Source organism: Clupea harengus, unplaced genomic scaffold (assembly GCF_900700415.2).
Source record: "Clupea harengus unplaced genomic scaffold, Ch_v2.0.2, whole genome shotgun sequence".
Classification (NCBI taxonomy): domain Eukaryota; kingdom Metazoa; phylum Chordata; class Actinopteri; order Clupeiformes; family Clupeidae; genus Clupea; species Clupea harengus.
In genome coordinates, this window is record NW_024879701.1 from 27,501 (window position 1) to 40,000 (window position 12,500).

Below are 12,500 nucleotides of genomic sequence, written 5' to 3' on the forward strand. Positions count from 1 at the left end.
ACACTTCAGGTCAAGTGTCCTGCGTATATAAACTCAAGTGGCCATGGGCACTTCTGTTCTGTTCTGTTCTTTTTTTTTTTTTTTAATGGAGCCAAATTAGTCAGGCCTATTTAAATGGACCCCGGGGCCTGAGAACTGACTTCAGACAGTCAAGTCAAGAATGAGGGGCCATTCTATGAAATTGTATGTTACTGCCCTACAGGGAATTTGGATTAGCAGTATGAGTGAGCGATATTGATATTGTAATATCTGTTTATTTTTATTATATTTTCCCACTTATTTGTCTTGCTTTGACGATGCTGTTATTTTACAGGCACGCTGGTGAAGCCTCTTTGAAATAGAAATTGAGTTAGTGTCCAAGAAGTTCTGTTTCTTTGAGTAGAAATTGAGTTAGTGTCCAAGAAGTTCTGTTTCTTTGAGTAGAAATTGAGTAAGTGTCCAAGAAGTTCTGTTTCTTTGAGTAGAAATTGAGTAAGTATATCCAAGAAGTTCTGTTTCTTTGAGTAGAAATTGAGTAAGTGTCCAAGAAGTTCTGTTTCTTTGAGTAGAAATTAAGTAAGTGTCCAAGAGGTTCTGTCCTTGAGTGTCCACGAACATTATAGTACCCAGATAGTGTGTAGTTCTAGAGCGAGCTGTGACCCTGTGCTTGTCGTGATGACTTTTGAACGAAAAGTGCTCTTGATATCTTTTATGCCCTGTAGTAATGCTGTGTTTATTAGCCATGAACAGTCATGGCTCGGGATGAAGAGCAGATTTCTGGGAACCAGACATTTTGGCCAGAACCTTTTTCTTTGGCCTCATTATATCTTGCACTTACAGTAGTTACATTCCTGCACTTTTTTGTATTTCTTATGTAAAATAGTATTTATTGTTACACTAGGTCTCTATTGCTTCTGGCTTGATTGTTCTCCCCTTTGTACGTCACTTTGGATAAAAGCGTCTGCTAAATGACTAAATGTAAATGTATATCTGTGTGTATGACAGTGGACCTGCAATTGCTGCCATTGGCCGGAAACAGAGCCTTTGATTGGTAGATGCAAAGCGTGAAGCGTTTTAGTTTTACCTAGTTGAGAAAAGCACATACTATTTACAATTTATCTCAAATGATGTTCGGTAGCAGAGGTTGTTTCGTGACTTGAATACTCAGGGACGTCTTTGATATCTTGCATGTTCTGTAGTAAATTCTTATGACATTACATTATATTTACATAATTGGAATGTGAGAAAAACACAGTGTAGATGCTGACCATATGACCATATGTCTCTCCATATGATGTTTTGCATAGTAATGCATGTTTCACATGATTATTGTCTTGATCAGACGCTGTTTCGCCACTCTGCCGAGGTCCCCCTCACCACACGACTCCGCATTCTTGGCATGCCTCGTTTAACCGTCACCCACCTCAAAGTAAAGACAATCTCTAATCCATCAACGAGCAGCCACCCCCCTAGTGTCAACCTCCAACCCCCTCCTTCTCCTCCAAGGCAATACTATAAGTGCTTCCTGTTCTCCGTTGGACTGACTTCCTGTCTGGCCTCTGATTGTTGGGTTGCGCTCCCATGGTGACTGTGGGGGGAAAAGGTTGCCAGGTTGTAAGTCGAAAAATCCCCATCTAATGAGAACATGTCTGTGTCTGTATAAAAACAAGGGGCTTTAGGGCGAGTAGTGATGTGGGTATAATCAAGCTGTGTGGCAGCTAGAGAGGCTTATTGGGTTGGCTCTGGTTGCAGGTCATTGGTCAGCTTAAGAGTGGTATGTTTTCTGTGGGAATTTCTTCTTTCCCCCGTCTATATGATTCACAGCCAACCCCCCACCCCCCCCACCCAACTGTGCACCTGGGATTTCCTCCGGATCCTTCCAACAGATGCATAGCATAGCCAGCCAGCCCCCCCCCCCCCCCCCCTCTCTCTCTTTCGTCCACTGCCCTTCCCCCTTCTACCTCTTCTTTTCACCCATTCCCTTCTCTCTGTCATTATTTACTCCATTTCACCCTTCTCTTTTCTTAACAACACTCACTCCGTCTCTCGCTCCGTCTCTCTCCTTCTTCCCCCACAACCCTGTTAGATCCCCCTGTTCCACTGCCCCCCCCCACCTCCACCCCGTCCTCCCGTGGTGTGACAGGTTGAGGTTGTGTTGCTCCAGTGACTGCTTTCCCGGGCCCCTCCAGATGGCTTTGATATTGCCTGTCGCCCACCCCCCTTATCTGCTTCTTGACCCCCCCCCCCCCCCCCCCCCCTCTCTCCCACCCCCTCAGCAGGTTCACTACCCCCACCCCATGCTAAGTGGCTGGTGGTGGGAGTTCTGGGATTGAGGAAGGGGGTGGGGAAGTGACTTGTTGACTTCTTTGAATGCGACCCTCCTGGGAAAGGTAAAAACAGGGTGATACGGCATAAACGCTCTCTCTAATGTCTAAATGTGAAACTGCAAAAAAACAAATTCACAGGTCCTAACAGTCTTTACAGCTGTGGAGCTGATGTCTAAATAGCTGGTTGAGTGCAACAAAACATGGAGTTTGTTTAGAAATGTTGTCTCAGTCCGTCCCCCCCCCCCCCCCCCCCGCGTTGTGCTTTGGAAATACTGTACAGTGTTACAGTCATCGTTCTAATAAAGCTCCATTGAACTGAACGGGCTGGACCGGGGTGTTAAGGGGCTGTTCAGTAGTACTGAGGTTGCTGGTTGAGGGGAGAGTGATGTTCAGTAGTACAGAGAGGGGAGTGCTGGGCCTTAAAACTGCTGTGCTATACAGTAAGGCTCGTAGGGCGGTGACTCTGTGGGTGGAATCTGGGGAATTGGTTCACGCACGGTGTCATTAGGGTCTGAACATCTGGAAATGTCCGTCATGGAGGAGACTGCTGCGTCTGTGCGCGAAAGCAGGTGCTATTTCTCTCTCTCCCTCTCCCTCTCCCTCTCTTATCCTCTCTCTCTCCCACTCTGTCTCTCATCCTCTCTCTCTCCCACTCTGTCTCTCATTCTCTCTCTCCATCCCATTCTCTCTCTCTCTCTCCCTCCCACTCTCTCCCTCTCTCTTCCTCTCATCCTCTCTCTCTCTCTCCCTCTCTCCCTCCCACTCTCTCTCTCTATCTCCCTCTCTCTCTCTCTCTCTCTCTCTTCCTCTCATCCTCTCTCTCTCTTTAAAGTACACATTTCCCCTCGCTGTCCTTTTACTTCTTTCCCCTAGTATATTGTCTTTCCGTCTCCATCGTTCCTCTGTCAGTACCATTTCACTCACTTTTTCCTTCCATTCTTTTTCTCTTCCTCTCTTCCCTGTCCCTCCTCTCCTTCCCACCCTCCCCTGCTTGCCTGTCTCATGCTGTCGGATAGGTGTCTGAGATCTCAGCAGGCTGCTCTTTAAGGAACCCCCCCCCCCCTCCCCCCTCCTGGGATTCTTTGCATTTCTCTGCAGCTTTGAGACACATAAAGCAAAAGAAAAGAGAGGGAGAGAGAGGGAGAGGGAGAGGGAAAGAGAGGGGTAAAGGAAATAGGGAGAAAGAAAGGGTGAAAGAGAGAAGGAGAGAGAAAGAGAGAGGTTTAAACCGGTGATGTCTCTGGTTCTCTCCACTTCAGCAGACCCCACTGACCCTGAAAACAGCCCAGTTCCTCACCTCCATTCAGCCTCTCAGCTTCCCCCCGTTAAGCCTCCAACATGAGAATCCACTCTATCACTGGCCTCACACAGAGACTCTGACATGCACACACACACACACATACGCACACAGACACACACACAGAGTAGAGAGAGAGATGGAGCAGGCACAAACATACAATTGCAAAGATTCACACACACGCACACATGCACATACACAATCCCACATTGTTTTCCGGCTCTGAAGGCCGCTCTTGAAGTCAAATGCCTGCTGTGACCCTGTGCTTCATCCAGCTGATATTACACTTTAGGTACACCCCCTTTTGCAGAATGCGTGTGTGTGTGTGTTTCTGTCTGTGAAGGACTGTGTGTTTATACGTGTTTGTGTGTGTGTGTCTGTGAAGGACTGTGTGTTTATACGTGTTTGTGTCTGTGGGGGTTGTGCCTCATGTGCATCTGTCTGTTCAGCCCAATTCTGTGAGCTTTAGTCAAGTATTGTGAAGAATTTGTAGTTTGTAGTTTTAATCCATCATAGCTCCAAAAGGACAAAGTCTCTTCCTGTCCACTAAATAGCTCTGGAACACTCGTAATTAGCTCTTTTGACTTAGTACTTTTTTCTGGTATTAAAGCTTTCACCTTCTGAAAGCTGAAACCTCATTCACTAATGGGGGTAGGCTGTTTGTATTTGTGTGTACTTTTACTGTAGGCCTAGAACTGGGTTTGAGTTGTGTGCATTATGTTTAAAACGACCAGAACTCTCTGGAGAAATTGGCTCGGAACATCGCAGCGGCTTAAAGGGCTATCATTATCATTTCCTTCTTCAAAGGCTCATTCTCTCGCAACCCTGCCGAAAACTGCTCTTTTACATTCTCGACTTCGTTCGTAAGCTATTAGGGATGCTGGTTTTGTAACGAGCACCTCAAACAGACCCCGTGTTCTCATCCACAGAAGCGACTTGTGACAAGAAAATACAGACACAGTCATTAGCACAAAGAAGAGTAAATAAAAAGGTGGCATCGCGTTTCACTCAAACGCTTCGTAGACTCTTTTAATGTGGATTGGGTTTCTCGTCTGCGGATTCAAAGGGACGTTGATTGCGGTGTTAGTTTGCTTCCGTTTGATAGGATTGTCAACTTTTATGGCCAGAAAGGAGGGGCGCGAACGGTCACTCATCTCTTGATTCTTCAGCTTCTCTCGGCGCAGTGTAAGCACACACCCCCTCTTGAGTTTGTTTACTCTTCACTCCTTTCGCGGCAAAGTTGATGCAGTGTGGTGCCGCTTCTTTTAACAGTCTAATGACACCAAACCAGGAAACAGAGCGGCCAAAAGCCCCTTTCACAAACAGCACACGTTAATAGCTCTTTGTTGTGAGGGTCCCTGTGGAAACCACTGTAATTTGCTGTCGACTTGGTGAAGAGGAGCTTGATGACAGACGAGGAAGGATTCTCTGGTTTTATGAGGCGCTGGAGTGTGTCTGAGCCCTTGGGGTGTCGACGTTTCCTGAGCGCCTCTCTCGTGTCTAGTCAAAGTTCGTTGTGTCTTCAGGTCAGGGCATATGTCTGGTTAAAATGTGCTTGAGGTAAAAGAGCCTCCCTATAATTGTTTCTTTATCCAGAGAAAAAAAAAAGCATATTGACATCTGAGCCACTGAAAAGTTGACACAGCCCAAAGTATGGATACACACAATCCAGTCTTATGGTTGTGGTTACCAAAGCTACATAAAAAATGCATTGTATCAGGATAAGAAAGCAGGGTCTTCTTGCTACTTAACGCACCAAATCGTGGGAACCTGATGCTGAGTGTAAAATGGCAACTTTGTTAGTTAGAGATATTATTCACCTCGGGTCTCAGACTCCCATTCCTCTGTCCTGCGGTGAGGGCTGTGAGCTGGAGAGAGGCCGTGCTGCTGGTGAGGGTAGGGGGTGGATGCAGTAAAGCTTTTTTGAAGGGGGGTGGGAGTCTGGGGGGTCACTAATGTCTGAGGAGGGGTCGAGACGTGTTAGAGATTTACTGGGCCATTCACCCTGTGAAAACTCCCACTGTGATCTTACATGGGCACTATTTGGCCTTTATTTCAACCCCCCCCCCCCCCCCAAAACACACACACACACACACACCGTGAGACTTGACTCAACTAATATTCCTGACTATGCTATATTACATGGCTATATTTTCTTCTAGACTTTAATTATTTAATTTCTTTAAGAGTGTAAGCAGGCCATGCGAGTTAAGGTGTTTTAATGTTCAATCTTTAATCCTCACACTAGTCCATGTTAGATGCTGGGTCCTGAAGGATAAAACAGATGACTTTAAGAGCAGAGCAACTGCAACAAAATCATTTCATCTTGTGGTGTACTCTACCCTTCGTTATATCCATGGAAGCCCATTGAAAAATCTGTTGCTGTAGAGTTTTAATTTCCATTAATCTACTTAACTTTATTACAGATCAACACCAACGGTTTCATTGCCACGGCCGAAGTCCCCGCCGAGTCGGAGTACCTGGGCCAGATGCCGGCCACCTTCGGCATGCTGGCGCCCCTCCTGGGAGACCTGGACACCAGCGACGGTGCCGGGAGGGTGTACTACCGGCAGGACAGCAGCCCATCCGTGCTGCTGCGTGCCGCCGAGCACATCGGCCAGGCCTTCCCCGCGGACGACGAGGTGGAGCCTACGCACGCCGTCATCGTGACTTGGGAGAACGTTGCGGCGCAGGGGGCTTCTGGTCGCGGAGACGGAACCGCCTCAAACGTAAGGGCCCCTCACGCCACACACACACAGGCTTTGTAGTCCGTAAAGCTTTTATCTGCACATTTTGACTGCAAGATTTTTCCCCCTTGACTACACACATTTTAACCGCAGGGTATAATCTTGTTAATTTTTCTGCTAAATGGTTGAAAGACTTTTTATGAGCAGTCATGTAAATATATACATTCAGAGGCTTTAAAAAGGTAAGACCTCCGATGTTTTGCTCCCAAGGATATAAACTTGTTCTTGGAACTTTTATTTGGTTTTATGGACAATATTGTACAATACAGGAATGAGGTTTCCGAGCCAATATGAAGGCATTATTTTTGTGCAAAGATAACGGCTCTGTTGACAAATCTGGCCTGCAAAAAATAACTAATTTTTCTTTTGGATAATACCATCATACAGTTCTGTAACACCTCTCCAGAGCATTAAATCCACTGATTGTAGTATATAAATATAAATATAAAATACTGTATGTAAGCTCACCGCACGAGAAAGAGAGCCACTGTCTGAGGAGCAGGCCTGGGTCCAGACCCATATACCCCTTTCATCTAGTCAGTGTTTCCCCTTTCATCCTTTCCAAGGTCAGAGGTCACTTCTGTTGCAGCATAAGCGCTGATGAAAGGTTTGCTCTCTTTACACTGTAAGTCACTGTAAGGATAAGCTGGTGAGCCGCGGGCCAAAAGGTGATAGTCGCTTAACTGTGGAGTGGCCCACCTGCAGTGCGGAAGGGGCCCGTGCTCAGGAGCAATAACGAGATCCCGCCAGGAGTGTTTCCTTGAAAGCCCTTGAAGTGCTTTTATCTAAATTGACTTAGGGTGCTTTGTGAAGGCAGGCATTTGTTTATCGGCCTGTGTGACTTAAAGTTTGTGTGATTTAAAGCTTGGCCATGAGTCTGAGGGTGTGTGAGGACTAATAAACAAACTATAGATTGTATCACTTTCATACACCCCTCCTTTAAACAAACAAACACAAGCACTTCCTGAAGAAACTCCCTCTTCTTTTCTCTCTGCATCCCAGCAGAGGAACACGTTCCAGCTGGTAGTGGCCTCCATGGAGTCTGCTTCTTACGCCATCCTGCTCTACCCCAGAGACGGCCTGCAGTTCCTTTCCACACCCATAGAGGGCGATAGCAAGCCCCTGGAGGTGGGCTTCAACCAGGGCGTGGTGGCCGGCTGGTTCTGGAATACCAATCTGGGTGACTACTACCGCGTTACCACCGACAACGAGGGGTCCATCCGTGAGCTGACAGAGTAAGTGCCTGACCAGTTGCCTTGAATTGCGAACGTTGAGACTATGTTGTAGTTACATTTTCAGTCAGCTGTTTATCTGTATTATAATAATTCTAATCTGTATATAACATTTCTGTGATATGGGACCATCATAATGGCACTGAGATGAGCTTCCCTCTTTAATCATTTTTATTTTTTTCTTTGTAATGTGGCTCCAGTTTGACTGAAGGTGGAGTGTGTACCGCACACCACCAGGGTGGTTTATTTTGGGTGTGATGGATATCACATAGTATATTACTGCACGTCAAAACAGAGTCAAAGCAAAAAGCTAATTAACGCACTTTAGTACCTATAGCAGAAAGCAAAGTCTGAATCCCAACCCTTATCCTTTCACAACACAAGTACCTTCCCTCAAAAAAAGCTAATTTACACACTTTAGTACCTATAGCAGAAAGCAAAGTCTGAATCCCAACCCCTATCCTTTCACAACACAAGCGCCTTCCCTCTGTACCCACCCAGGAAGACGAACTCGGGCCGCCGTGGCGTGTGGGTCTACGAGATCGGCACGTCTCCCTTCTTCACCTCCATCCACCCCGGCGAGGCAGAGGAGCTGGCCCCCGAAGAGTCCGTCCCCGGAGGCCCCGAAGAGGTCCCCGAGACCCCAGAGAGGGGGCCCCAGTACCCTGTGTTCCCCCCTTACGAGACGGTGACCGAGGAGGAGGAGGAGACCGGTGTACCCCCTACTCGGGGGCCAAGGGTGCCCGTGCACCCGGCCCAGTTCCCTGTGTACCCCGAGCCTAGTTACCCAGAACCCGAACAGCCAGAACCGCGGTACCCCGAACCCGAACAGCCAGAACCGCGGGGACCACGACCGGAGCGCCCGCAGGTTGTGGTGGTGGACGCAGATGACCTGGATGTGGATGGTAAGTCATTTTCGTTTCCGAAACAGGCAAATTTAAACGTGTGTTTTCTAGGCATTAGTTATCATGAAATATGCCCTTGAGCGTCAGTAGCTCAATAGTGGGTGGTCAGTTATGATTACCTCTGCTATGCATGTAACAGTAGCACCTCTTTTCTCTAGAGTATAACAGTATTAAAACAAAGGTCAGATAGACTTGTGCATTGCTTATAAATAGCCACATTTTGTTACCAAGTTACCAAGAGTTCCGCATGATATCTTGCACAAGATATCTCCCATTTGATGACTTCAGAACTTCAATACTATTAGATACTACTTAAACTTGAAACGTAAAGGTCTAGTCTGCAATTGTAATCCAAGACACTTTTTGTCAGATTCACGGTCCTCCACACGGTTCCATGCCAGTGGCCTACTGTGTGCTCATGTGCCTTTTGTGTCTCTCTCTCTGCACCCCCCAACCCCCCCCCAAACCCCCTCCCCAACCCCCCCCCCCCAAACCCCCTCCCCAAAACCAGTGTTTTCATACAGCCACGAGACGTGTGCCAACAACTGGCAGAAGTGCTCCAGCTTTGCCGACTGCCGCGACTACTCCGGCGGGTACTGCTGCCACTGCCGGCCCGGTTACTATGGCGACGGCCGAGACTGCGTGGCCGAAGGTAAGGAATCCCCCCCGATTCCCCATAATCCCGATTATTAAAAGACCACCCTTTGGGATTTAATATAAGTGTGATTACAGTGCTGTGTGTACATACTTTGCATGAAAGACAAGGAGAAGGGGGAGAGGATTAGAATTACTAACAGGTAGGTTTGCTGGGTTAGCCCATTGCAGCTTTGCTCGAGTCACTTTTAGTACAAGACACATTCTAGGAACCATAACCCACCCACCAGTGCTGATAGTGGTTCAGGAGGACCATAACCCACCTACCAGGGCCGATAGTGGTTCAGGAGGTTTAAACGAGGAGTCGTTCAGCAATTGGAAGATCCTGACTCGTCCTCACCATGTCAAAGTCAAAGACAAATGTATTTATAAAGCACATTTTAAAACAACTTACGTTGACCAAAGTGCGGTCCATGCTGTAAATGTGTCGAAGTGTACTGAACCCCCAACCGTTCCCTAGAAAAGCGCTGTATAAATGCAGTCCATTTACCTACATGTCCTACTGGCACGGTAGCTAGGGATGACATTTGCGTTTGTTTATGTTTTGTTTGGTAGGAATTTGGTTGGTCGCTCTTGCCCTCAGCCTTTCCATTTGGGGTTCAGACTAAAGCTGTTTTTTCCCTCTCAACTCACAGTAAAGGCATACATTTAATGAGCATTTGTTGTCTCTAGAGGAAACTTTGTGAGCGCTGCTGGCATCCTGCCCTACACCCTGCCCCCCCAAACATCCTAATGGGATTGAGTCAACATTAGACTCCTCTCCTCTCCACTGTATAAAAACAAAAAATGCTTTCTGATTAAATAGACACTAACATTTCACACAAACACATAAATCTCCTCAGATAAATGACCCAAGTAGTCTAACAGACTTTAACAACATCTGTGCTGACTCATCTCTTTATGGCATCTCTCTCTTTCTATCTCTCTATCTCATCCCTCTCTTTCATACCCCTCTATCTCATCCCTCTCTTTCTATCTCTCTATCTCATCCCTCTCTTTCTATCTCTCTATCTCATCCCTCTCTTTCTATCTCTCCACCCTCCCCCCTCTCCTCCCCACCTTCTCCCCCCGCTCAATCTCCCCAGGCAAGCCGCAGAGGATGAACGGTAAAGTCACGGGCCGTGTGTTCGTCGGCAACTCGCCGTCGCAGCTGGAGTTCACCAGCAACGAGCTGCATTCGTATGTGGTGGCCAACGACGGGCGAGCCTACGTGGCCATCAGCACCATCCCGCCCACCTTGGGGCCATCCCTGCAGCCGCTGGCCTCTCTGGGCGGGGCTATCGGGTGGGCCTTCGCCCTGGAGCAGCCTGGCTACGAGAACGGCTTCAGCCTCATCGGTGAGAGATGAGTGTGTGTGTGCGTGTGTGTGTGTGTGTGTGTGTATGTGTGAGCGTGTGTGCGTGTGTGAATGTGTGTGTATGTGTGTGTGTGGGTGTGTATGTGGGGGTGTGTGTATGTAGGCAAAATAGAGAGTGATTTAGAATGGCTTCAGTACCATTGGTGAGAAACAAAGTGTGTGTGTGTTTGTGTGTGTGTGTAGGGGTCTGCTCTGCTTGTTCCACTCCGTGTTGACCACCTCCCCATTCTTTTCTCCTCCCCCTCACCTCACTCACCCCCTCACCTGACCTCCGTCCTCTCTTCCACAGGTGGCAAGTTCACGCGGCAGGCTGAGGTGACCTTCTACCCGGGCGGCGAGCGCCTGACCATCACACAGGTGTTCAAGGGCATCGACGAGCACGACCACCTGACCATCAGCACCCAGCTGGAGGGACGCCTGCCCGAAGTGCCCCGCGGAGCCACCGTCCAGATCGAGCCCTACAACGAGATCTACCAGTACTCACGCAACGGTGAGCCTATAGAGCATAGCAATGAGAATATATATATTAATGATATCATATGATATAATATGATGTGATGATAATATATTATATGAGGTGAGGTGAGGTGAGGTGAGATAGCAGTAATGTTAATATGGTTGATTTTTTTCATGGATCAGTGACATGAATGAAAAATGGTGGACTCCTCAAATGGTGAGGCTTAAGAGTATTATTACCAGTGTGTTACTTACCCATGCACTTTATCAGTAAATAATGCCACAACAAGATCAACCAGTAGAAGTGAGAGGCTAAAACTTTAGATTCATGCAAATTAATTTAACTGAAATTTTATTAACATGAATATGTTGTAGGTATGTTTGTATCTGGTATGTAACAGGTAAATGGAAAAAAATGCATCCAGACTTCAAAGCATACTCAAAATGGGGGAGTCCAGAACATAAAAACAACATATATGATACAAATATGAAAATGATAAATTGTCGTTTATTGTGGTAAAAAGAATAGTGATAATTGACTCTTAAACTGGTGAGTCTAAATACAACATACAAAAAGCATTTATGCATAATATATCTGATAACACATGGTAGTTTGTCCTATTTCCTCATATCTGCATGGGAAAGGTCAAAGGTTGACATGTAGGGGTCATGACCACCTACTAGGAGGTTCTATTATTACCCATCTGTTTGTCATTTGTGCTACAAGGAAGAGGTGAGGTGAACTAAAAGCTTGGCTTACAAAGACTTCAAGTCATGCACAGAGACCTTCAGACTAAATGAGCTTCTGGAAGTATTGGTGTTGAATGCCATTTAGCAGGTCGAGATGTTGACTTTTAAAGGTTGGGCTCCTTGTCATGGTCACTGAAGAGGTTGTTCCGCCCACCCTCCATCACGTCCTCTCAGTCTGCCGTTCGTCTGCTGTCCACTAAGGCATTTTCTTTACCCCAGACACCTACATTTAGAATAATCCCAGATGTTTTTTTTCACATTTTGGAATAGTCCAAGATGTTTTGTAGTTTTTTACACATTTTGGAAATAGTCCCAGAGGTTTTGTTGGTTTTTTACACATTTTGGAATAGTCCCAGATGTTTTTTTAAACATTTTGGAATAGTCCTAGGTGTTTTTTTTACACATTTTGGAATAGTCCCAGATGTTTTTTTAAACATTTTGGAATAGTCCTAGGTGTTTTTTTTACACATTTTGGAATAGTCCTAGATGTTTTTTTCACACATTTTCTTCTCCGACAGTCATCTAATTTTGCATTGTAGAATTGTTCACAGAAATCTATTCTTTCTTCTTCAAAGGCTGTACTCATCCAGTACTCACCCTCCATCCCTCTCTCTCTCCCCTCTCTCCCTCTCTCTCTCTTCCCTCCATTCCTCTCCTCCAGTGATCTCCTCTTCCTCGCGGCGTGACTACACGGTCAGCCTGGCCGAGGGTGGCATCCAGACGCTGAGCTACAGCTGGCGCCAGACCATCAGCTTCGAGAGCTGCCAGCACGACCAGGGGGTGCGCCCTCCGCCCT

General features: G+C 46.8%; 1 protein-coding gene across 1 annotated transcript in view; it reads left to right on the forward strand.

Moving 5' to 3' along the window:
- LOC122129922 (nidogen-1-like) overlaps positions 1–12,500 on the forward strand; it is a 39,899-nt gene that overhangs the window by 3,379 nt on the left and 24,020 nt on the right. The window contains exons 2-8 of the mRNA XM_042704650.1: positions 6,030–6,332; positions 7,353–7,585; positions 8,084–8,487; positions 8,999–9,139; positions 10,227–10,478; positions 10,788–10,988; positions 12,366–12,500. The exon at positions 12,366–12,500 is cut by the window's right edge and continues 99 nt beyond it. Coding sequence (XP_042560584.1) covers positions 6,030–6,332; positions 7,353–7,585; positions 8,084–8,487; positions 8,999–9,139; positions 10,227–10,478; positions 10,788–10,988; positions 12,366–12,500 — 1,669 coding nt within the window. The remainder of the gene's footprint in view (positions 1–6,029; positions 6,333–7,352; positions 7,586–8,083; positions 8,488–8,998; positions 9,140–10,226; positions 10,479–10,787; positions 10,989–12,365) is intronic.